General features: G+C 40.9%; 1 protein-coding gene across 1 annotated transcript; it reads right to left on the bottom strand.

Annotated features, from left to right (window-relative positions):
* Positions 1–308: 308 nt before the first annotated feature.
* Positions 309–27469, bottom strand: LOC133631449 (calsyntenin-2-like). Its single transcript, XM_062023650.1, has 9 exons — positions 27313–27469; positions 26761–26927; positions 23770–23918; positions 12871–13076; positions 12628–12795; positions 10421–10566; positions 9067–9187; positions 5572–5762; positions 309–1130 (listed from the first exon to the last, which is right to left on the bottom strand). The coding sequence occupies exons 1-9, from the start codon at positions 27467–27469 to the stop codon at positions 945–947; spliced, it is 1491 nt and encodes a 496-aa protein (XP_061879634.1). The 3' UTR covers positions 309–944.
* Positions 27470–27560: the final 91 nt, after the last annotated feature.

Below are 27560 nucleotides of genomic sequence, written 5' to 3' on the forward strand. Positions count from 1 at the left end.
ACATCTGTGAAGGCGCCATTAATGCTGAAAGGTACATACAGCTTTTGGAGCAACATATGTTGCCATCCAAGCAACGTTACCATGGACACCCCTGCTTATTTCAGCAAGACAATGCCAAGCCACGTGTTACATCAACGTGGCTTCATAGTAAAAGAGTGCGGGTACTAGACTGGCCTGCCTGTAGTCCAGACCTGTCTCCCATTGAAAATGTGTGGCGCGTTATGAAGCCTAAAATAGCACAAGGGAGACCCCCGGACTGTTGAACAACTTAAGCTGTACATCAAGCAAGAATGGGAAATAATTCCACCTGAGAAGCTTCAAAAATGTGTCTCCTCAGTTCCCAAACCTTTACTGAGTGTTGTTAAAAGGAAAGGCCATGTAACACAGTGGTGAACATGCCCTTTCCCAACTACTTTGGCACGTGTTGCAGCCATGAAATTCTAAGTTAATTATTATTTGCAAAAAAAAAAAAAAAGTTTGAGTTTGAACATCAAATATGTTGTCTTTGTAGTGCATTCAATTGAATATGGGTTGAAAAGGATTTGCAAATCATTGTATTCCGTTTATATTTACATCTAACACAATTCCCCAACTCATATGGAAACGGGGTTTGTAAAACAAGATAATATTTCCGAATAAGTGCATTGTTCATGGACTGATACGTGTGATATTGTCTTTCACCATCTTGAAAAATAAAGAATAGAAAAGTAATCTGACGTGACCATTTTCATTGCAAATATCAAAGGAAAAGAAGGAGCACTATGACCTTTGACACCATGCTGGGTCATGAATGCTGAACATAAGATGGAGCAGTCAGGCTGCGGTTTCAGCTCTGTCCAGCAGGGGGAGATGTCTGATTGGAAATGAGTGTGAAGAGAGACTACAGAATGATTATTGAGTGTGTTTATGTGCAGGTATATTTTCTTATCAGTGTGTGTGTGTGGTCAGTATGTCATGAAGGAACTGTCCCACTTCTGCTCCTTCGCCATTCCCATCTGCCCTTCCTCCTCCTCGTCGCTGTTATCCGACTCTGCGCTCGCCATTCCTCCCACATCTTCTCCGTCGTCTTCCTCCTCCCCGCACTGCCCTCCGCTCGCCTCTTCACGAGGAGCCTGAGCTCCTTTCACGTTCTGGGGGGGAAAAAAACAACATAACACATTTCAGTGTTGTTCACACAAGTGAGAGTTTTCTGCAGGTGTTCGTGATGTGCGATACAGAGTATTGGCGATACAGACCAGATACTTTGTGCAAATATACCTAATGTGTCAGCTAAAGTTGAACAAGTTGTGTGTTTTCAATGAAAAACATAAAAAAAACAATAGTACAAACGTAAGAAAAAAGAGAACAAAATCGTAATGTAATGAGAAAAAAAACGCCCTTTTCAAACTAACAGTAATATACTTAGTCACCTATAACACAATGTCTTTAAATATATAACTGTTTTTAGCATTTTTTTTTTTTCATAAAGAAGTTTGGACACCCTTGATCTAAAATATTAGAAGATCTAAAAATAGAAATAGAATTTACTTAAAATATAAACAAAGTTTAGTTAGTTAATTAAAAATAAAAATAAATTATGAAGTAATCAATTTGAAAAATGATAACAAAAATGATAAACACAGTTAAATATGTAACTGAACATTGATATTTTTGCATAATTTTTGACACACTAGGTTGTGCAGTTACGCAATCATATATTAATATTATTTTATTCTATCCTTACATGGGAAACAACAACAGTAAAAATGTAAGAAAAAATAATTAAACTAATAATAATGTTCTTAGTAACTTATAACACAATGTTTTGTCTTTAAATATATAACTGTTTTTAGCAAAAAAAAATTTAAATAAAAAAGTTTGGACACCTCTGGTCTAAAATATTAGAAGCTCTAAAATGGAAATAAAATATTCTTAAAATATAAACAAAGTTTAGTTATTTAATTAAAAACTAAAATAATACTAACTTATGACGTAATCCGAAAAAATTATAACAATAATAATAAACACTGTAAAATGTGTAACTGAACATTAGTATTTTTGTACAGGCATATTTTTTGACACTCCAGGTTATGCAGTTACACAATCATATATTATTATTATTATTATTGTATTCTGTTCTTACATGGGAAAAAACAACAGTAAAAATGTAAGAAAAAAGAGAAAATATGGGAATTTAACGAGACAAACTGATATGTTTAAACTAATAATAATATACTGAGTCACCAATAACACAATGTTTTGTCTTTAAATAAATAACTGTTTTTAGCATTTTTTTTTTATTTATATAAAAAGTTTGGACACCCCTGGTCTAAAATATTAGAAGCTCTCAAAATATAAATAATATATACTTAAACTATAAACAACATTTAGTTAGTTAATTAAAAACTAAAATAATACTAATTTATGAAGTAATCAGTTTGAAAAATTATAACATTAATAATAAACATTTAAATATGTAACTGAATATTAATATTTTTGTATGGGCATATTTTTTGACATACTAGGTTATGCAGTTACGCAATCATATATTAGTATTATTATCATTTTATTCTATTCTTACATGGGAAAAAACAACAGTAAACATGTAAGAAAAAAGACCAAAATTGGAATGTAATGAGAAAAACTGAAATTTTTGATTTGAAAATTTGAAAAATAATAACAATAATAATAATCAGTTAAAATTATTAATAAAACTATTAATAATATACTCAGTCACCTATAACACAATGTTTTGTCTTTAAATAAATAACTGTTTTTAGCATTTTTTTTGTAAAATAAAAATGACATTGCTGGTTTTACGAGCAGAGGAGCATGTTCGGCAGCGCGCGCACACAGAGTACTTACAAGCAGACACAGTGTGGAGACAGAAAAAAATAACAATAATAATAAACAATTAAAATTATTAATAAAACTATTAATAATATACTCAGTCACATACAACACAATGTTTTGTCTTTAAATAAATAACTGTTTTTAGCATTTTTTTTGTAAAATAAAAAAGTTTAGACACCCTTGATCTAAAATATTAGAAGCTCTAAGAATATAAATAAAATATACCAAAAATATAAACAAAGTTAGTTAGTTAATTACAAAGTAAAATCATACTAATTTATGAAATAATCAATTTGAAAATGTATAACAATAATAACAAAAACAGTAAAATGTGTAACTGAACATTGATAGTTTTGTACAGGCATATTTTTTGACATACTAGGTTATGAAGTTACGCAATCATATATTAGTATTATTATCATTCTATTCTATTATTACATGGGAAAAACTACAGTAAAAATGTAAGAAAAAAGAGAAAAATCAGAATGTAATGAGAAAAACTGAAATTTTTTATTATAAATATTTTTATATTATTAATACATATGTTTATATTATTAATAATAATATACTTAGTTACCTATAACACAATGTTTTGTCTTTAAATATATAACTGTTTTTAGCATGTTTTCTTATATAAAAAGTTTAGACACCACTGGTCTAAAATATTAGAAGCTCTAAAAATACAAATAATATATATTTAAAATTAAAACAAATTTAGTTAGTTATTTAAAAATTAAAAAACCACTAACTTATGAAGTAATCAATTTGAAAAAGTATAACATTAATAATAAACACAGTTAAATATGTAACTAAACATTAATATTTTTGTACAGGCATCATTTTTGACACACTAGGTCAGGGGTCACCAACCTTTTTGAAACCAAGAGCTACTTCTTGGGTACTGATTAATCGAAGGGCTACCAGTTTGATACACACTTAAATAAATTGCCAGAAATAGCCAATTTGCTCAATTTACCTTTAACTCTATGTTATTATTAATAATTAATTATATTTATCTTTGTGGAAACACTGATCATCTTAATGATTTCTCACATTAAATATATATAGAAACAGATAAATATCAATATGCAACACTTTATTTTTATATTTTCTCTAAGTGCACATTTTTCAAATTGAACATTTTCAAATGATGACTTCTAAGACAGTCTTGTGAAATCACAATATCCCATTTTAACTAGCTAGCCACTAACATTTTTTTTTAACAAATCATGAATTACTTTGCACCATGTTTGTACAAATAATAACTCATGTAAAATAAAAAAAATAATTTATGGAACATCATTAGTAATTTTTCCTGATTAAGATTTATTTTAGAATTTTGATGACATGTTTTAAATAGGTTAAAATCCAATCTGCACTTTGTTAGAATATATAACAAATTGGACCAAGGTATATTTCTAACAAAGACAAATCATTATTTCTTCTGGATTTTCCAGAACAAAAATTTTAAAAGAAATTCAAAAGACTTTGAAATAAGATTTAAATTTGATTCTACAGATTTTGTAGATTTGTCAGAATAATTTTTAAAAATTTTAATCATAATAAGTTTGAAGAAATATTTCACAAATATTCTTCGTCGAAAAAACAGAAGCTAAAATGAAGAATTAAATTAAAATGTATTTATTATTCTTTACAATAAAAAAAAAAAATACTTGAACATTGATTTAAATTGTCAGGAAAGAAGAGGAAGGAATTTAAAAGGTAAAAAGGTATATGTGTTTAAAAATCCTAAAATCATTTTTAAGGTTGTATTTTTTCTCTAAAATTGTCTTTCTGAAAGTTATAAGAAGCAAAGTAAAAAAATAAATGAATTTATTTAAACAAGTGAAGACCGTCTTTCAAATATTTTCTTGGATTTTCAAATTCTGTTTGAGTTTTGTCTCTCTTAGAATTAAAAATGTCGAGCAAAGCGAGACCAGCTTGCTAGTTGTGGGGAGGCGGGGCCGGCGGACCGACGGCGCCCGCTCCAAGATGGCGGCGAGGAGGCGTGGACGAGCGAGCGGCAAGGCGGGGCGCGCTGGGAGCGACGCGGCAATCAGCATAAGGTGCGTGGAGCGCGCAGCTGTGGACAGTGCAATCACCCTCTCGGACCGTATAAAAGGGCGAGAGACGTGAACATCAAGGGAGGAGACGGAGAAAGACGGCGGACGGGAGGAAACCATTCGTGTGCTCACGTGAGAAAAAAGGCAGCTGCTGAAAAGCACGCAAAAGACTGTGATTAAAATAATAAAGAAGTCTAAACCGTCTCACGGCAATGTCTTCCCTGGATGGTCCTGAGAACCCGCACGACAGTTAGGACTGTCACACTAGTAAATAAATACCATATAAAAAATAGAGGCAGCTCACTGGTAAGTGCTGCTATTTTTAGAACAGGCCAGCGGGCGACTCATCTGGTCCTTACGGGCTACCTGGTGCCCGCGGGCACCGCGTTGGTGACTCCTGCGCTAGGTTATGCAGTTACGCAATCATATATTATTATTATTTTATTCTATTCTAACATATGAAAAAACAGTAAAAATGTAAGAAAAAAAGAGCAAAACAAAACTGAAATGTTCTAACTAATAATTGATAATAACATACTTAGTCATCAATGATACAAAGCTAACACAATATGTGTTTTTAGCATTTAAAAAAAACAAAACTTGTCAAAAGTATCAATATTTAGGTTAGAGAATGGATACCAGAGCATAAAGATGTGGTATCAGGAGCAGGTGTTACCTCCATGGGGTTTACAGTGATGGTGAGTGCAGACTTGTCCCAGTCCACCTCGGCCTCTTTTGCGTCCTCCTCTTCCTCCCTGGAGCCCTCCTGGTGAGTGGCGTGGATTCTGTACACGCCGATCACCACCATCACCACCAGGGCGGCGATACACACCACGATAACGACCGTGGCTGCTGGAGGGGCGGGTCCTGGGACACGAGGGACAAGTTGACATGCGCGCTAGGGGTGTGTGATTTAAATGCTCTGGGAAACGTGCAAGCGTACACTAAAAAGAGATATCCTCAAAGTTGTACAAACGTTAGAAGAGTGCTTCTCAAACTTTTGTCACCAAACAATTTTCTCTCCAAGTACCACCTTAATGACCAACTTGAAAATACAGTATTGTTTAGGGTTGTACTGATACCGACATTTTGGTACCGATACCAACATATGATACTTTTCTAAATAAAAGGGACCACAAAAAAATGGCTTTATTTTGACAAATAGGGTTGTACGGTGTACCGGTACTAGTATAGTACCGCGATACTAATAATCATATTCGGTACTATACTGCCTCTAAAAAGTACCCTTTTTTTTTTTTTTTAACGGGCATGACGGCGCGTCGTCACGTCATGACATTGCTGGTTTTACGAGCAGAGGAGCATGTTCGGCAGCGCGCGCACACAGAGTACTTACAAGCAGACACAGTGTGTAGACAGAAAAGGGAGAATGGACGCATTTTGGTATAAAAAGTCAAGATAAAGGTGAAGTTATAACACTGAAACACCCTCAGGAAGAGGTGCTTTAAGACATGGCTAGCTAGCTAGCAGCTAACATCCATCCGCCGTCGGCAGCGTTTTAGCTACGTCTAAATCACTAATCCTGGCCTCCATGGAGACAAATAAAGTACGTTTCTTACAATTATTATTATCACTGGAGGACAAGGAATAGCTAAACATGCTTCACTACACACCGTAGCTCACCGGCGTCACAATGTAAACAAACGCCATGGGTGGATCTACACCTGACATCCACTGTAATGATACCAGGTACAGCAGCTTATCCAGTCGATACTACTATGATTACATCGATATTTTTTAGCATCACAAAATCTTTTTTTCGTTTTAAAAAAAAATGTATATTATGTTTATAAAGTCAGTAAATATGTCCCTGGACACATGAGGACTTTGAATATGACCAATGTATGATCCTGTAACTACTTGGTATCAGATCGATACCTAAATTTGTGGTATCATCCAAAACTAATGTAAAGTATCAAAGAAGAGAAGAATAAGTGATTATTACATTTTAGCAGAAGTGTAGATAGAACATGTTAAAAGAGAAAGTAAGCAGATATTTACAGTAAATGAACAAGTAGATTAATAATCCATTTACAGTTTGTTTTTTATAATGTAGACAACATAATAGGTGTATAAATGACACAAAATGTTTCTGCATATGTCAGCAGACTAATTAGGAATCTTTGTTTGTTTACTTACTACTAAAAGACAAGTTGTCTTGTATGTTCATTATTTTATTTAAGGACTAAATTGCAATAATAAACATATGTTTCATGTATCCTAAGATTTTTTGTTCAAATATAGCCGATAATGATATTTTTTTGGTCCCCTTTGACTTAGAAAAGTATCAAAATACATTTTGGTATCAGGACAACCCTATAACAATATCACTAATACTTGTTAATATACAAGTCACTAAATGTAAATGGAGTATTGTTAAAGCTTTTTGAATGCTTGTTTATTGGATTTTATGTGCGGAATAGTGACGCTTCCATTGACTTTGCTGTCAGCGGACTTTTAATTACGTTCATTTAATATTTAGAATGCATTATTTTATTAATCCATCCATTGCCATACCTCTCAATAATGATTGTGAACTATAGGCAAAATTCCCCCAAAAAGTGTACCGTAGTTCCCCTTCAAGGCCTACTGAAATGAATTTTTTTTATTTAAACGGGGATAGCAGATCCATTCTATGTGTCATTCTTGATCATTTCGCGATATTGCAATATTTTTGCTGAAAGGATTTAGTATAGAACAACGACGATAAAGTTCGTAACTTTTGGTATCTGATAAAAAAAAGCCTTGCCCCTACCGGAAGTAGCGTGACGTCACCAGAGGAAAGACTTCTCACAATTCCCCATTGTTTACACCAGCAGCGAGAGGGATTCGGACCGAGAAAGCGACGATTTCCCCATTAATTTGAGCGAGGATAAAAGATTCGTGGATGAGGAACGTTAGAGTGAATGACTAGAATGCAGTGCAAGACATATCTTTTTTCGCTCTGACCGTAACTTAGGTACAAGCTGGCTCATTGGATTCCACACTTTCTCCTTTTTCTATTGTGGATCACGGATTTGTATTTGAAACCACCTCAGATACTATATCCTCTTGAAAATGAGAGTCGAGAACGTGAAATGGACATTCACAGTGACTTTTATCTCCACGACAATACATCGGCGAAGCACTTTAGCTACAGAGCTAACGTGATAGCATCGGGCTTAACTGCATATAGAAACTAAATAAATAAGCCCCTGACTGGAAGGATAGACAGAAGATCAACAATACTATTAAACCATGGACATGTAAATACACGGTTAATTCTTTCCAGCCTGGCGAAGCTTAACAATGCTGTTGCTAACGACGCCATTGAAGCTAACTTAGCAATGGGACCTCACAGAGCTATGCTAAAAACATTAGCTATCCACCTACGCCAGCCAGCCCTCATCTGCTCATCAACACCCGTGCTCACCTGCGTTCCAGCGATCGACGGAGCGACGAAGTACTTCACCCGATCATCCGTGCGGTCAGCGGCTAGCGTCGGATAGCGCGTCTGCTATCCAAGTCAAAGTCCTCCTGGTTGTGTTGCTGCAACCAGCCGCTAATACACTGATCCCACCTACAACTTTCTTCTTTGCGGTCTCCATTGTTCATTAAACAAATTGCAAAAGATTCACCAACACAGATGTCCAGAATACTGTGGAATTTTGCGATGAAAACAGAGCTTTTTGTATTGGATTCAATGTGTCCGAATACTTCCGTTTCAACTGTTGACGTCACGCGCATACGTCATCATACATAGACGTTTTCAACCGGAAGTTTAGCGGGAAATTTAAAATGTCACTTTATAAGTTAACCCGGCCGTATTGGCATGTGTTGCAATGTTAAGATTTCATCATTAATATATAAACTATCAGACTGCGTGGTCGGTAGTAGTGGCTTTCAGTAGGCCTTTAAACTTGGGAAAAAAAAGATCCTAAAGTGAAACTGTGGCCAATTGGAACAAGGAGGACTACATTGTGTCTCACAGTACGACAATAAACACGATGAGATACATTTATGTCAACTATCACATTTTGGCAGTTTATTAATAACAACATGACAAGAAAAGTAGTTTTTTTTTATGCGTAAGGCACAGTCTGTAGTGTGTGTGTGTGTGTGTGTGTGTGTGTGTGTGTGTGTGTGTGTGTGTGTGTGTGTGTGTGTGTCTTACCGGACATGTGGGCATTAAGAGCGTGTATCATGAGTGGGTGATGGACGGGTCTCAGGTACTGTGGCTGAGCAGCCATGTGATTGACATGTTCCACGGGCTTCAAGTGGTGAAGAACACTGACCTGAAGTAGAAGCACAACAACACTTGTTTGGAACTGTGTGTGTGTGTGTGTGTGTGTGTGTGTGTGTGTGTGTGTGGTCTTGTATTTCCAGCCTTCTTGAGACATGAAGAAGGAAAAGTATCTTCCATATGAGGAGGTGTGAACAAGGGATGACATAAATCATGGTCCCAATAACATTGCATCTAATAGAGAATGTCTCATTAGCACCCCCTGCTGGTGACATCTATCAAAATGAGGGTGGTCCCAAAAAGGAGGGATTTTTCAAATTGACTGTGTGTCGCTTTTAAAAGTGCTCCCCCTCTGGTCAACATATGAAATAACAAGTGGGTGTAAACATTTAAAGTGCTCCCTCTTTGGCCAAAATAATAAAAATACAAATATATATTTATATAGACACATACTGTAATAACGAAGTAAATAATGAAGATTAAAAACCAATTACAAACAAAAAATTCAACGAAAAAAAATTTAATAACAGCAGTCTTTTTCTCACAATGTGTCGACTTTTTTCTTATAAAATTGGGAACAATTTCTCATATTCTTCCTGTTTCTGTAAAATTGCAATATTTTCTCGTAAAATTATTACACTTTTATGTAAAATAGTGTAATTTTTTGAGTAAAATTATGACTTTTGTCATAATTTTGCCAAGTGAAATTCCAATATTGCCAACATTTTAATGTGTTCTTATAAAATTGTGACTTTTGTCAAGTAAAATTACGACTGTTTTCATAAAATGGCCAACATTTTAAGCTTTTCTTGTAAAATTAGGACTGTTATTGAGTAAAATTCCAATTTTTATCATAATATTGCACAAACGTTCAGTTTTTCTTGTAAAATGTTGACTTGCGTTGAGTAAAATTATGACTTTTAATATAATACTGCAAAAATTGTAAGTTTTTCTTGTGAAATTGTGACCTTTTTCTTGTGAAATTCCAACTCCTTTTTCACAACAAGCTTTTTTATATGTGCATAGTATTTATATATTATTAATGTTGTAAATACACATCTTTATACATCTAGAAAGGGTGGTCCTAAAGAGGGAGGCATCTTTCGGAGGTCTCAAGAAGGTAACAAATACAAAAGTGTGTGTGTGTGTGTGTGTGTGTGTAAAAGTGAGACAACAGAAAATGAGCCACTGGAGCATCAGCAGGATATAAAGCCATTTGGGAGCTAAATGAAAGGATGAGGGCTACAAAAAGGTTGAGTTGTGCTGAAAAAACAGGAAGAGGAACCTCCAGGATGAACTCGTTGCTGGTGTAACGACCGTTGAGTTCAGAGCAGGTGAGTCTGAACCGTCTTTCAGTCAAGGTGGCAGGTCGCCAGTTCCTGTAGCGCACCTGACGCAGTGCCTGCTCGTAGTGGGCCATGGAGTCCACACCTAAAACACACATACACACAAGTGGGGATTTTAAACCCATCTGACTGTGAGGCTAACATGCTAACCACTCTTTTCACCGTGCGGCTTGCATCTATATTTAAAACAACATCCAATATATACTGGTAAACAATAATACACATATCAAAGACTTACAAAAATACATAAAAGTAGACGAAACTTGTGAGAAAATGTTTCGGGGTATTGCTTGGATTCACATGACGTCACATCCACCTCATTAGATATGAGCGGTGGTCAAGCCAGCGTCTGTTTCTCATTGGGTACTCGGCGCCATTTTCAAAACGCGAAAAGGAAGAAGGTTTCTTCAGAGTTCCCGGAGAGGAAATCAAGAAGGGCGGAAGAGTGCAAGATTTTACGAAAGACGACGAGATGTTTACGTCATGGAGTGGTCTGCTGCTTCCTCGCTTCCCTGCTCCTTTAGTGTACAAACCCCGTTTCCATATGAGTTGGGAAGTTGTGTTAGATGTAAATATAAACGGAATACAATGATTTGCAAATCCTTTTCAACCCATATTCAGTTGAATATGCTACAAAGACAACATATTTGATGTTCAAACTCATAAACTTTTTTTTTTTTTTGCAAATAATAATTAACTTAGAATTTCATGGCTGCAACACGTGCCAAAGTAGTTGGGAAAGGGCATGTTCACCACTGTGTTACATGGCCTGTCCTTTTAACAACACTCAGTAAAGGTTTGGGAACTGAGGAGACACATTTTTGAAGCTTCTCAGGTGGAATTCTTTCCCATTCTTGCTTGATGTACAGCTTAAGTTGTTCAACAGTCCGGGGGTCTCCCTTGTGCTATTTTAGGCTTCATAATGCGCCACACATTTTCAATGGGAGACAGGTCTGGACTACAGGCAGGCCAGTCTAGTACCCGCACTCTTTTACTATGAAGCCACGTTGATGTAACACGTGGCTTGGCATTGTCTTGCTGAAATAAGCAGGGGCGTCCATGGTAACGTTGCTTGGATGGCAGCATATGTTGCTCCAAAACCTGTATGTACCATTCAGCATTAATGGTGCCTTCACAGATGTGTAAGTTACCCATGTCTTGGGCACTAATACACCCCCATACCATCACACATGCTGGCTTTTACACTTTGCGCCTATAACAATCCGGATGGTTCTTTTCCTCTTTGGTCCGGAGGACACGACGTCCACAGTTTCCAAAAACCATTTGAAATGTGGACTCGTCAGACCACAGAACACTTTTCCACTTTGTCTCAGTCCATCTTAGATGAGCTCAGGCCCAGCGAAGCCGACTGCGTTTCTGGGTGTTGTTGATAAACGGTTTTCGCCTTGCATAGGAGAGTTTTAACTTGCACTTACAGATGTAGCGACCAACTGTAGTTACTGACAGTGGGTTTCTGAAGTGTTCCTGAGCCCATGTGGTGATATCCTTTACACACTGATGTCGCTTGTTGATGCAGTACAGCCTGAGGGATGGAAGGTCACGGGCGTAGCTGCTTACGTGCAGTGATTTCTCCAGATTCTCTGAACCCTTTGATGATATTACGGAGCGTAGATGGTGAAATCCCTAAATTCCTTGCAATAGCTGGTTGAGAAAGGTTGTTCTTAAACTGTTCAACAATTTGCTCACGCATTTGTTGACAAAGTGGTGACCCTCGCCCCATCCTTGTTTGTGAATGACTGAGCATTTCATGGAATCTACTTTTATACCCAATCATGGCACCCACCTGTTCCCAATTTAATTCTAATTATTTTGACTTGACCTCCTCCAGGTACTGCAGTCCTGTATAATGACACTCGCTTGTAATAAAGCAACTTTTGGTTCAGTAAAGCGTCTCCGACGTCTCTTTTGATCCAGCCGCATTGCCGTGTCCAGATGAGGATGACAAGACCAGAAATACACTTCACTAGCTACCAAGAACGAGACGATTTTTAAATGTTAGGAAGCCAAAACAACAAAAATATTTTGTCTTCTTGTCTCTAATAACGATTGTGACTGATAGGCAAACTTCCAAAATAAAGTGCAGTTCCCCTTTAAGCGTGGCGTGTATGCAGGTAACAATGCATACCATATATTGATATTCCAGAGGTGGAGTTGGTGGCGTCGAGGTGTTTTCCCAGCAAGGCGCCGTGATGGATGAGTAGGCTCTCTCTTTCTGGGTCCAGTTCGTCCCCGATCACCAGGATATCGCAGTAGTCCAAGTTGTGCATCACCTCCGTCACACCTGGCCTGCGAGCTGCATGACAGAATAATGGTGGGGAAATCAAGAGTGTTGCGGGGCAGACACTTCCTGCACGTTGCAAGGTCTCACATCCAGCGAAGCCGTCGCCCTTCATTACTGTACTGGTGAGGTGGAGCTCCTTGAAAGGCACCACGCCCACTGGGCTCCGAAGGTCAGCGGCAGGCCTGACGAGTCGATTGGATCCTGTGATGGTGATTCTCGGTTCGCTTGGCGGCTGGACCACGACGACCGCCTTGACGTCCGGGATGGAGAGACACGCGTCCTCGCCAAAACACCTGACACACACACACAGATTGGTATTTTATTGATTTATGTGTTTATTTGACAGGGACAGTACAATGAAACATTGCTACCCACAGGTAACCGATGTCAAAGTACATAAGACTTCTAGCCACAGGCTAATTTGCCACCCTCGTCCCTGGTTAGGCTTTTAGAAAAAAGTTGAGAAAAGTACAAACCACATACAAAAGGATTAAAGGCCTACTGAAATGAATGTTTTTATTTAAACGGGGATAGCACATCCATTCTATGTGTCATACTTGATCATTTCGCGATATTGCCATATTTTTGCTGAAAGGATTTAGTAGAGAACAACGACGATAAAGTTCGCAACTCAGTGTCCCTTACTGCGGTCTGAGTGTCCCTTACTGGGGACTCAATGTCCCTTACTGCGGTCTCAGTGTCCCTTACTGGGGTCTCAATGTCCCTTACTGCGGTCTGAGTGTCCCTTACTGGGGTCTCAATGTCCCTTACTGCGGTCTCAGTGTCCCTTACTGGGGTCTCAATGTCCCTTACTGGGGTCTCAATGTCCCTTACTGGGGTCTCAATGTCCCTTACTGCGGTCTGAGTGTCCCTTACTGGGGTCTCAATGTCCCTTACTGCGGTCTGAGTGTCCCTTACTGGGGTCTCAATGTCCCTTACTGCGGTCTCAGTCTCCCTTACTGGGGTCTCAATGTCCCTTACTGCGGTCTCAGTCTCCCTTACTGGGGTCTCAATGTCCCTTACTGGGGTCTGAGTGTTCATTACTGGGGTCTCAATGTCCCTTACTGGGGTCTCAGTCTCCCTTACTGGGGTCTCAATGTCCCTTACTGGGGTCTGAGTGTCCCTTACTGGGGTCTGAGTGTCCCTTACTGGGGTCTCAGTGTCCCTTACTGCGGTCTCAATGTCCCTTACTGCGGTCTCAGTCTCCCTTACTGGGGTCTCAATGTCCCTTACTGCGGTCTCAGTCTCCCTTACTGGGGTCTCAATGTCCCTTACTGGGGTCTCAGTGTCCCTTACTGGGGTCTGAGTGTCCCTTACTGGGGTCTCAGTGTCCCTTACTGCGGTCTGAGTGTCCCTTACTGGGGTCTCAGTGTCCCTTACTGCGGTCTGAGTGTCCCTTACTGGGGTCTCAATGTCCCTTAATGGGGTCTGAGTGTTCATTACTGGGGTCTCAATGTCCCTTACTGGGGTCTCAGTCTCCCTTACTGGGGTCTCAATGTCCCTTACTGGGGTCTGAGTGTCCCTTACTGGGGTCTGAGTGTCCCTTACTGGGGTCTCAGTGTCCCTTACTGCGGTCTCAATGTCCCTTACTGCGGGCTCAGTCTCCGTTACTGGGGTCTCAATGTCCCTTACTGCGGTCTCAGTCTCCCTTACTGGGGTCTCAATGTCCCTTACTGCGGTCTCAGTCTCCCTTACTGGGGTCTCAATGTCCCTTACTGGGGTCTCAGTGTCCCTTACTGGGGTCTGAGTGTCCCTTACTGGGGTCTCAGTGTCCCTTACTGCGGTCTGAGTGTCCCTTACTGGGGTCTCAGTGTCCCTTACTGCGGTCTGAGTGTCCCTTACTGGGGTCTCAATGTCCCTTACTGCGGTCTCAGTCTCCCTTACTGGGGTCTCAATGTCCCTTACTGGGGTCTCAGTGTCCCTTACTGGGGTCTGAGTGTCCCTTACTGGGGTCTCAGTGTCCCTTACTGGGGTCTCAGTGTCCCTTACTGCGGTCTGAGTGTCCCTTACTGGGGTCTCAATGTCCCTTACTGCGGTCTCAGTCTCCCTTACTGGGGTCTCAATGTCCCTTACTGGGGTCTCAGTGTCCCTTACTGGGGTCTGAGTGTCCCTTACTGGGGTCTCAGTGTCCCTTACTGCGGTCTGAGTGTCCCTTACTGGGGTCTCAGTGTCCCTTACTGCGGTCTGAGTGTCCCTTACTGGGGTCTCAGTGTCCCTTACTGCGGTCTGAGTGTCCCTTACTGGGGTCTCAATGTCCCTTACTGCGGTCTCAGTCTCCCTTACTGGGGTCTCAATGTCCCTTACTGGGGTCTCAGTGTCCCTTACTGGGGTCTGAGTGTCCCTTACTGGGGTCTCAGTGTCCCTTACTGCGGTCTGAGTGTCCCTTACTGGGGTCTCAGTGTCCCTTACTGCGGTCTGAGTGTCCCTTACTGGGGTCTCAATGTCCCTTACTGCGGTCTCAGTCTCCCTTACTGGGGTCTCAATGTCCCTTACTGGGGTCTCAGTGTCCCTTACTGGGGTCTGAGTGTCCCTTACTGGGGTCTCAGTGTCCCTTACTGCGGTCTGAGTGTCCCTTACTGGGGTCTCAGTGTCCCTTACTGCGGTCTGAGTGTCCCTTACTGGGGTCTCAATGTCCCTTACTGGGGTCTGAGTGTTCATTACTGGGGTCTCAATGTCCCTTACTGGGGTCTCAGTCTCCCTTACTGGGGTCTCAATGTCCCTTACTGGGGTCTGAGTGTCCCTTACTGGGGTCTGAGTGTCCCTTACTGGGGTCTCAGTGTCCCTTACTGCGGTCTCAATGTCCCTTACTGCGGTCTCAGTCTCCGTTACTGGGGTCTCAATGTCCCTTACTGCGGTCTCAGTCTCCCTTACTGGGGTCTCAATGTCCCTTACTGCGGTCTCAGTCTCCCTTACTGGGGTCTCAATGTCCCTTACTGGGGTCTCAGTGTCCCTTACTGGGGTCTGAGTGTCCCTTACTGGGGTCTCAGTGTCCCTTACTGCGGTCTGAGTGTCCCTTACTGGGGTCTCAGTGTCCCTTACTGCGGTCTGAGTGTCCCTTACTGGGGTCTCAATGTCCCTTACTGCGGTCTCAGTCTCCCTTACTGGGGTCTCAATGTCCCTTACTGCGGTCTCAGTCTCCCTTACTGGGGTCTCAATGTCCCTTACTGCGGTCTCAGTCTCCCTTACTGGGGTCTCAATGTCCCTTACTGCGGTCTCAGTCTCCCTTACTGGGGTCTCAATGTCCCTTACTGCGGTCTCAGTCTCCCTTACTGGGGTCTCAATGTCCCTTACTGCGGTCTGAGTGTCCATTACTGGGGTCTAAATGTCCCTTACTGCGGTCTCAGTGTCCCTTACTGTGGTCTCAATCTCCCTTACTGGCAGGGGTCTCAAACTTGCGGCCCGCGAGACGTTATTGTGCGGCCCCCACCTTAATATGACAGTTTAATATATGGGGCGGCCCGCGAGTTTTAAATGAATGGCGCTTGACAGCGTTGTGTGCGGAGCTGAAGGAATCTACCAATCACGGTGTGGTATAAGGCTCGAGGGCGTGCCGTGCCGTGATGGCACTGCTTTAAGTGTCCTCTAGAAACTGTCACCGCATCATCTTTTCCTCCATGCTAACAGCGTGCGGGCCCAGACACATGTTGTATGAGGCTTCTGCAGACACACGCAAGTTCTTGCAAGACATACTTGAGGAACAGCCATACATGTCACACTGAGGGTGGTCATATTTTATTTAATTGATTTTTTAACACTGTTAAAAATATGCGCCACACTGTGAACCCACACCAAACAGGAATGACAAACACATTTCGGGAGAACATCCGCACCTAAACACAACATAAACACAGCAGAACAAATACCCAGAATCCTTTGCAGCCCCAACTTTTACGGGCTACAAAAATACCCCCACTACCCCTAACCCCGCCTCCTCCCAACTCCGCCCACCTCAACCCCCCCCCACACACACCTCAACCTCCTCCCCCCCATCTCCCAAATTCGGAGGTCTCAAGGGTCTGCAAGTATGCATTGACGTCACTTGCGTGATGCAAGCAGAGAAACTTTTTGCCGCTTTTCCACGACATCCGCACACGCTCTTCCTCCCTCCCTCCCTGCCTCCCTTGCTCGCCCGCCTGCTCGCTCCCGCCCCCGTTGTAAACAGTCCGGGCGGGGAAGATGAGCAGTCGCGGTAGCTTCCAAAGCACTCCGCCGAAGGAGCGAGCGACAATACAAAAGTGTGGTGCACTGGACCCCAGCGCTGATACTCTGACAGAGAGTCGCTGGGCGAATCAGACGTGTAACACGTTAGTGGTGATGTTAGCCCGTTTGGGGCTAATTGTGCTACTGTAACTGTAAACTCCACGGCAAGCCGCCCACCCCCCCCTCCAAAAAATAAGTAAAATAATAAATATAAAGCAAAATGTAAACACTTATGGCTGTCCATATGATCTTATTGTTCTGTCTCTATATATTTTTTCAATTGGAATATATGTTTACAATCTTTTATCTCATTGTAAAGAGAATTCCATAGTTTAACCCCCACCACTGATATACACATTTGTTTTGAAGTTGTCCTTGAATACTGATGTTGGAAATGACCTTTTTTTTCCTATGCTCTTCATTCTCAGAAGTGATGACAAACATTTTTTGTAAATTTGCTGGTAATGTTTTACTTTTAGCCTTAAACATGACACATCATGTCTGTAACTTTACTAGCTTCTGTAATTTCAATAAACCCGAATTAATAAATAATATGTTAGTGTGTTCTAAGTAATCTACTTTATGAATAATCCTTATAGCTCTTTTCTGTAGTTGATACAGAGTCAAGTTGCGGTGCACAAGCAATACAATTTGAAACGTCATTATACAACTAGACATGCTGAGGAGTATGCAGAATAGCAGGGAGATGAGAGAGTGAACCGGGTTGCAAATTTTAAAACCAGTCTACCGAGGCAACAAGATTTTGTCAAGAAAGCCCCAGGTAAATTGAGTTTGAGACCCCTGATGTAGATGATCTATAACTGCCGTACAGATTTACTTTACAAAAGCGAAGTGTTGGATACTTCTCTTGTTGTCTTATTTGTATTTGACTTTATTAAATGTTTGTGTAGAATTGTATTAAACCAAAATATAGTATTGGACAACAACTGTTATATATTTTATGGAGGAACGTAGTTAAACATAGAACTGGCATCTAATGATTTTTTTAAAAAGTATAGAATTTGAATCGAGAATAGTTTTGAATAGAGAATCAAATCGTTACCCCCAAGAATCGAATCGAATCGTGTGGCGCACAAAGATTTGCAGTCAGTCCGATTTGCAGTCAGTACTGTACGTCAAACACACATAAGGGCTGCTCGAAAGCCACTATGGTGCACTCCCAAACGATCAGAAATCCTTAACGTTAACAACTATACTGCTACAATAACAAACATTTAAAAAAGTAAAATCCTCCCAAACGATCAGAAATCCTTAACGTTAACGACCATATTGCTACAATAATAAACATTTTAAAAAGTTAAATCCTCTCAAACGATCAGAATCCTTAACATTAACAACCATTATGCTACAATAATAAACATTTAAAAAAGTTAAATCCTCCCAAGCGATCAAAAATCCTTAACGTTAACAACCATATTGCTACAATAATAAACATGTAAAAAAGTAAAATCCTCCCAAACGATCACAAATCCTTAACATTAACAACCATTATGCAACAATAATAAACATTTAAAAAGTGAAATCCTCCCAAACGATCATAAATCCTTAACGTTAACAACCATATTGCTGCAATAATTAACATGTAAAAAAGTAAAATCCTCCCAAACGATCATAAATCCTTAACATTATCCACCATTATGCTACAATAAACATTTAAAAAGGTAAAATCCTACCAAACGATCAGAAATCCTTAACATTAACAACCATTATGCTACAATAATAAACATTTAAAAAAGCAAAATCCTCCCAAACGATCATAAATCCTTAACGTTAACAACCATATTGCTACAATAACAAACATTTAAAAAGTAAAATCCTCCCAAACAATCAGAAATCCTTAACGTTAACAACCATATTGCTACAATAACAAACATTTAAAAAGTAAAATCCTCCCAAACAATCAGAAATCCTTAACATTAACAACCATTATGCTACAATAATAAACATTTAAAAAAGTAAAATCCTCCCAAACGATCAGAAATCCGTAACATTAACAACCATATTGCTACAATAATAAACTTTTAAAAAGGTAAAATCCTCCCACATTGACAAGGAGCTGAATAAAAGGACCAGACAGGCTTTCATTTACAATCAGCCTGACCTAAGCCTTGCTAATAACCTTTGTGACTAACACATGCTTTCATACCATTAAGTTGGAAACAATTATTAAGTACCATTTAAATCAGGATGACTAATTCTGTGTTGATGTTTGAGTAGAAATGTTGGGTGTCGAGGTGAAAAAAGTTAAGAACCCTGACCTAATACACTGACCCACAAAGCTATAAAAGAGAGATACAAAAAAAGCATAGTGGAACTTGTTGCTCTGTGTTTGCAAGCTTCAGCCATTTGGCCTCTCCCCATGTGGTCAGATGGTTTACAGCAGACCTGGGCATTCTGCGGCCCGCGGGTACGTCCCTGTCCGGCCCGCGTGAGGCCAATCATAAATTACGAAATAAATTTTAAAAAGTGTCTATCTCGAGTGTGCAATACAACGGTGCTGCTTTTGTTTTGAAAAGCGTTATTTGTATGACTTCCGTGTGGGCGTATGCTCGTGCGCGCAGCGGCAATCACAAATGACAAAATACATTAAAAAAAACATCTATGTCGTGCGTGCAATACAACTGTGCTGCTTTTATTTTGAAAAGTGTTATTTATGGGCGGTCCGCCCGGTTATCCCCGAGACGCTAAAAAAAGAAAAGGTGATGACGAATGGCGTGTTTTCAACAAGACATGGACTGCCAAGTAAAGGTAAAGCCGTGTGCTTAATTTGTGGTACACACGTTGCTGTGTTTAAAGAATATAGTGTAACCACCTGCTGAAGTTGATGTTGTCTTCTTGAGTTGCGTAAATGAGGAGTGAGGATAGATGTGCGTGTGGAAGGAACGAGATAAGTTGAGCTGTGTTAGTATAGCTTGCTCAATAAAAGTTTAAACAGAGCGTCAGACTTGGTGTGCACTTCTTCTGGACGCTACAATTGGTGGCAGAAGTAAAACTTTGCGCATACTGCACCGCTTAATTGTGTGCGCAGCCTGCTACGTCATCGAGAGGTACGTGCCACGTGAGGAGCTCGCCGCAGAGAGAGAGAGAGAGAGATAGAGAGACTTTTTCCCATGGGGGAATTCCGCCCTCAATGAAGACTCCCAGGTTTGATGGCAAGGCAAACTGGGAGGCATTTCATCCCACTTCTGACATCAACTGTAGAGTCCAGAAGAAGTGCACACCAAGTCTGACGCTCTTTTTAAACTTTTATTGAGCAAGCTATACTAACACACCTCAACTTATCTCGTTCTTTCCACACGCACATCTATCCTCACTCCTCATTTCCGCAACAGCAACGCTTCCTCCTTCGCCAATCACCTTACAGGCGTGCTACGTTCACAAGAAGGAGGATGCAGGATGAAGTGACAGAAATTGAAATTTTTGCATGGTATTATACATCAGGAAGTGTTGTGTAAGAAAGTGTTAAAAATAAAACTTGATGGTTTTATTTTTATACAATAAAGTATAGATGGCAGTATTGTCCTGTTTAACTTCTCCGTTCATGATGAGTATATCATTTCGGCCACCGTGTTCAATGGAGAAGTCTGTTCTACATATTTACAGGCAACATACACCTTCCCCTTCGAACTGTCCTGGATGAACTGAAATTCTTGTTTCCATTCGTTTGAATTTGTTAGGCAAGCTGTTTATATTGTGGGAAAGTATATATATATATATATATATATATATATATATATATATATATATATATATATATATATATATATATAAAGCTAACAAATTCAAACGAATGGAAACAAGAATTTCAGTTCATCCAGGACAGTTCGAAGGGGAAGGTGTATGTTGCCTGTAAATATGTAGAACAGACTTCTCCATTGAACACGGTGGCCGAAATGATATACTCATCATGAACGGAGAAGTTAAACAGGACAATACTGCCATCTATACTTATTGTAAATGTAAATGTATACTTTATACATTTATACTTTTATACAAAAGCCATCTGCTTTTGTATAAATATAAGTTAGGTTAAATGAAAATATTATTATTTTTTATCTTACGGTATATAAAAAATAATTTAAGCAAACTTTTATTGAAATATTGTCGGTGTGGCCCTCTAGCAGTGCTCGGGTTGCTCATGCGGCCCCCGGTAAAAATTAATTGCCCACCCCTGGTTTACAGTCACTAGGTCCCTTGGGACCGTGTGGTCAGATGGTTAACAGTCACCAGGTCCCTCAAGGGACCGTGTGGTCAGATGGTTCACAGTCACCAGGTGGGACCGTGTGGTCAGATGGTTCACAGTCACCAGGTGGGACCGTGTGGTCAGATGGTTCACAGTCACCAGGTGGGACCGTGTGGTCAGATGGTTCACAGTCACCACGTCCCTCAATGGACCGTATGGTCAGATGGTTCACAGTCACCAGGTCCCTTGAGACCATGTGGTCAGATGGTTAACAGTCACCAGGTCCCTCAAGGGACCGTGTGGTCAGATGGTTCACAGTCACCAGGTGGGACCGTGTGGTCAGATGGTTCACAGTCACCAGGTCCCTCAATGGACCGTATGGTCAGATGGTTCACAGTCACCAGGTCCCTTGTGGTCAGATGGTTCACAGTCACCAGGTCCCTTGACTGTGTGGTCAGATGGTTCACAGTCACCAGGTCCCTTGTGGTCAGATGGTTCACAGTCACCAGGTGTGGTCAGATGGTTCACAGTCACCAGGTCCCTCAAGGGCATACTTGCCAACCCTCCCGTTTTTAGTGGGAGAATCTCCCGACAACCTCCCGGCAGAGATTTTCTCCCTACAAACTCCCGGTATTCAGCCGGAGCTGGAGGCCACGCCCCCTCCAGCTCAATGCTGAGTGATTGAGTGGGGGACAGCCTGTTCTCACGTCCGCTTTCCCACAATATAAACAGCTTGCCTAACAAATTCAAACGAATGGAAACAAGAATTTCAGTTCATCCAGGACAGTTCGAAGGGGAAGGTGTATGTTGCCTGTAAATATGTAGAACAGACTTCTCCATTGAACACGGTGGCCGAAATGATATACTCATCATGAACGGAGAAGTTAAACAGGACAATACTGCCATCTAATGGATAGCCACCGGAACACTGAAATTCAATTATTTATTTTATGTAAATAAAATAAATACATATATATATATATATATATAGCTAGAATTCACTGAAAGTCAAGTATTTCATACATATATATATATATATATGAAATATATATGAAATATATATGAAATACTCAAGTTGGTGAATTCTAGCTGTAAATAACCCCCCCCCCCCCAACCGTCCACCTCCCTCTATTGGAGGTCTCAAGGTTGGCAAGTATGCTCAAGGGACCATGTGGTCAGATGGTTCACAGTCACCAGGTCCCTTGTGGTCAGATGGTTCACAGTCACCAGGTGTGGTCAGATGGTTCACAGTCACCAGGTCCCTTGTGGTCAGATGGTTCACAGTCACCAGGTCCCTCAAGGGACCGTGTGGTCAGATGGTTCACAGTCACCAGGTCCCTTTTAGTCAGATGGTTCACAGTCACCAAGTCCCTCAAGGGACTGTGTGGTCAGATGGTTCACAGTCACCAAGTCCCTCAAGGGACCGTGTGGTCAGATGGTTCACAGTCACCAGGTCCCTTGTGGTCAGATGGTTCACAGTCACCAGGTCCCTTGTGGTCAGATGGTTCACAGTCACCAGGTCCCTTGTGGTCAGATGGTTCACAGTCACCAGGTCCCTCAAGGGACCGTGTGGTCAGATGGTTCACAGTCACCAGGTCCCTCAAGGGACCGTGTGGTCAGATGGTTCACAGTCACCAGGTCCCTTTTAGTCAGATGGTTCACAGTCACCAAGTCCCTCAAGGGACTGTGTGGTCAGATGGTTCACAGTCACCAAGTCCCTCAAGGGACCGTGTGGTCAGATGGTTCACAGTCACCAGGTCCCTTGTGGTCAGATGGTTCACAGTCACCAGGTCCCTTGTGGTCAGATGGTTCACAGTCACCAGGTCCCTTGTGGTCAGATGGTTCACAGTCACCAGGTCCCTCAAGGGACCGTGTCTGTTGCAAATAAGAGCTTCAGTCCACTTTACAAATGTGCCAGCACAGAACCATTCAGTCAGTTTAAGGACTTGTGAGAGGGAGACAGTTTATGCACCTCTCAGAGGGGTTGGGCTTACGAGAACACGTTGCGCACCGCCACATCCGACCACACTTATCGGAGGCCTGGAGACACGTTATTACCACTAAGTGAACGTAAACAGACAGGCTTGAGCTGAGCACCTCTCCTTCGTCTGCACGCCAAATAAAGTGCATGGAACAGAAATAACAGCAGAATGGAAATAGCCCGGCTCCATATTATGCAGCATTGACTATTTAATGATGTTTCTTCAGCATTGTCCCTCGGGCATGCATTTTAGCACCAAACGTGAGAAAAATCTATCATCTCCTTCCGTTGTTGGCTTCATTTTAGGGAGAAAAAGCAGACAAACGATCGGTTCTGAGGTTCCGTGACAACATGAAGGAAACACCTTGACACACCCTGTGTGTACACCCCCCCTTCACACAGCACAGTGAATGAGCAGGCTTCACTACACATCCCAAAATAAATCCTGGAGCTCTCATGCCAACTGTCAGACGCGGAAGCTGCTAACTTTGAACAATTATATCAATTATATTCCCTGCACTATTGTGGGACCTCTGAGACATGTTGAAAATGGTGAAAAACACTACAATATGGGCTCACTAGCAGAGTGAGAAGGACTTACAGTACGGTGGTGGCGATGTGCAGCCGTCGAAGGCCTGGCGTGGGGAACTGGCGAGAGTTTATGTAGGACACTTTAGTCATGGCCGTGTTGATACTGCCTTGGTCCTCCCCTTCCACCACCAGCACCGACTGTGCGGGGTTAAAATGGAACTAGAAAGACAAAATCATCCGTAAATATTGAGCCGAAAGACTGCAATTATTATTGTGGTAGCAAACGGAAAGCACATTGTGCAGGTTCTGCAATTGGCAGCGTGCATTATGACGAGAATGAGGAAGTAGGCGGCAACAAATTGCAAGTCTAGATCAATAATAAATTCCATAACATGCACAAGATGCGGTCTAAGACAACACGGAACAGTTCTGATTCTCAGGCGGGAGGGAGGAGCCAAATTCAGGCTAAAATGAGATAAACACAAAATAAACACAGCTAACGACCTGAAACGCCACCTTTTAGATTACATCGTTTTTATGTGTTAGTGGCGTACTTATATCAGACTAATACTGACTCCGAACGGTGAAAGGTAACAAAACCACGACCGCAATCCAAATTTTTATGAAACATGTATTTTGATGCATGCCAAGGTGTCATAGAAGTTAGTTTTACTGACACAATCATGCTAAAAAACTACCCAACACACGTACGATGATACAATGATGCAGATTTGTAAAGTCTTAAATCTAAGACTAGATCTGAGCAACCTAAGTCTCAGACTAGATCTGACCAATCTTAGTCTCAGACTAGATCTGACCAATCTAAGTCTCAGACTAGATCTGACCAACCTAAGTCTAAGACTAATTCTAAACAATCTAAGGCTAAGACTAGATCTGACCAATCTAAGTCTAAGACTAGATCTGACCAATCTAAGTCTCAGACTAGATCTGACCAATCTAAAGCTAAAACTAAATCTGACCAATCTAAGGCTAAGACTAGATCTGACCAGGCTAAGTCTAAGACTAGATCTGACCAATCTAAGGCTCAGATTAGAGTTGACCAATCTAAGTCTAAGACTAATTCTGACCAATCTAAGGCTAAGACTAGATCTGACCAATCTAAGGCTAAGACTAGATCTGACCAATCTTAGTCTCAGACTAGATCTGACCAATCTAAGTCTAAGACTAGATCTGACCAATCTAAGTCTCAGACTAGATCTGACCAATCTAAGTCTCAGACTAGATCTGACCAACCTAAGTCTAAGACTAATTCTAAACAATCTAAGGCTAAGACTAGATCTGACCAATCTAAGTCTAAGACTAGATCTGACCAATCTAAGTCTCAGACTAGATCTGACCAATCTAAGGCTAAGACTAAATCTGACCAATCTAAGGCTAAGACTAGATCTGACCAGGCTAAGTCTAAGACTAGATCTGACCAATCTAAGGCTCAGATTAGAGTTGACCAATCTAAGTCTAAGACTAATTCTGACCAATCTAAAGCTAAGACTAGATCTGACCAATCTAAGGCTAAGACTAGATCTGACCAATCTAAGGCTAAGACTAAATCTGACCAATCTAAGGCTAAGACTAGATCTGACCAATCTAAGGCTAAGACTAAATCTGACCAATCTAAGGCTAAGACTAGATCTGACCAATCTAAGGCTCAGATTAGAGCTGACCAATCTAAGTCTAAGACTAATTCTAAACAATCTAAGGCTAAGACTAGATCTGACCAATCTAAGTCTAAGACTAGATCTGACCAATCTAAGTCTATGACCATGAACTGATGAAGTCTACTCAGATGAGAGACCAAACATCTAGTAAAACAAACCAAAGAGTCCAGTTGTGATCGATTGAATGACCTGAGACTACAAAGACCTGAGACTACATTGACCTGAGACTACAAAGACCTGATGAATGAGAACATTCATAGACATGTTTTACTCTTAGTACTTGTAGAGAGGAACTACAGTGTTTCTCTAACTATACAGTAAGTCGGTAAAAGGAAAGTCTGTGTGTGTGTGTGTGTGTGTGTGTGTGTGTGTGTGTGTGTGTGTGTGTGTGTGTGTGTGTGTGTGTGTGTGTGTCTGTATAATCCTCCATCTTTGATCTTGTTTATTTACTGTATAATCCTCCATTTTGATCTTGTTTATATACTGTATAATCCTGGTCAGATCTAGTCTGAGACTTAGATTGGTCAGATCTAGTCTGAGATTTAGGTTGGTCAGATCTAGTCTTAGATTTAAGACTAGATCTGACCAATCTAAATCTCAGACTAGATCTGACCAATCTAAGTCTCAGACTAGATCTGACCAGGATTACACAGTATTGTAGTCATTGTATTCTCAGGTCATTGTAGTCTCAGGTCATTGTAATCTCAGGTCATTCAATCGATCACAACTGGACTCTTTGGTTTGTCTTAGAAGATGTTTGGTCTCTCATCTGAGTAGACTTCATCAGTTCATGATCATAGACTTAGATTGGTCAGATCTAGTCTTAGCCTTAGATTGGTCACATCTAGTATTAGCCTTAGATTGGTCAGATTTAGTCTTAGCCTTAGATTGGTCAGATCTAGTCTTAGCCTTAGATTGGTCAGATTTAGTCTTAGACTTAGATTGGTCAGATCTAGACTGAGACTTAGATTGGTCAGATCTAGTCTGAGACTTAGATTGATCAGATCTAGTCTGAGATTTAGGTTGGTCAGATCTAGTCTGAGATTTAGGTTGATCAGATCTAGTCTTAGATTTAAGACTAGATCTGAACAATCTAAGTCTATGATCATGAACTGATGAAGTCTACTCGGATGAGAGACCAAACATCTTCTAAGACAAACCAAAGAGTCCAGTTGTGATCGATTGAATGACCTGAGACTACAATGACCTGAGACTACAATGACCTGAGACTACAAAGACCTGATGAATGAGAACAGTACTTGTAGAGAGGAACTACAGTGTTTCTCTAACTATACAGTAAGTCTGTAAAAGGAAAGTCTGTGTGTGTGAGTGTGTGTGTGTGTGTGTGTGTTTCTAACTCCCCCTCAACCCACAATGCGACACACCTTGATGTCCTTCGCCAGGCTTTCCAGGGAGTTAATATCAAGACCTTCTTTGCATGCCTGCAGACAAGAGATAACCTTCTGGGTTTCAATGCGGCCCGGGCGGATCGTCAGGCCCGACAAGCTGCCACGGAAATACTGGGTGAAGCGCGGAGTCGCCACCTCGCCACCTAAATGGGAAGGAGCAGGGAGGAGAATAGCAGAGATAAGGGAGACGAAGAGAAAGCCGAGAAAGCAGATAAGAGAGGTGAGGAGAAGTGGGTCAATAAAGGACAATTGCAGGAAAAATAGACACCATGTATTATGTGGGATTCATCCCTCAACTAAACACTTATCACATTTATTTGTACCTGCTGAAAAAGGAAAATAATATGATTTCTGCAGCGGTACCTCGGTTTTTGTACACCTTACTTTTCCTGTGATCCGGTTATCGTATACGTCATCGGACAAACAGTATCATGGCCCAAAAAGAGGAACGCAGTGATTGGTGTTCATGGCTGTGAATCACAGGCAGCTCTGTTCATGTAGCGACTCTCTCGGCTGTGTTGTTCCTACCTGCTGCTCCCAGCAGGGTGCCTGTGTGGAAGGCTGGTGCCCTGACTGCTGAGCTAAAAGCACAGGTCACTATTCTTGAAGATGACAGGCCTCTGTTGCACTCGCATAGACGTGCATGCGTCCGTCGCCAAGGAGGTGTGTTGATGAACAAAATCATGTTTTGAAATGGTCAGAACTTTGGCAGTGTTGCTGTTCTGCTGAGTCTAATTATTTTATGTTTCAAAGCATTTTTCAGGGCGGAGGGGTAG

This window comes from Entelurus aequoreus, linkage group LG16 (assembly GCF_033978785.1).
Source record: "Entelurus aequoreus isolate RoL-2023_Sb linkage group LG16, RoL_Eaeq_v1.1, whole genome shotgun sequence".
Classification (NCBI taxonomy): Eukaryota; Metazoa; Chordata; class Actinopteri; order Syngnathiformes; family Syngnathidae; genus Entelurus; species Entelurus aequoreus.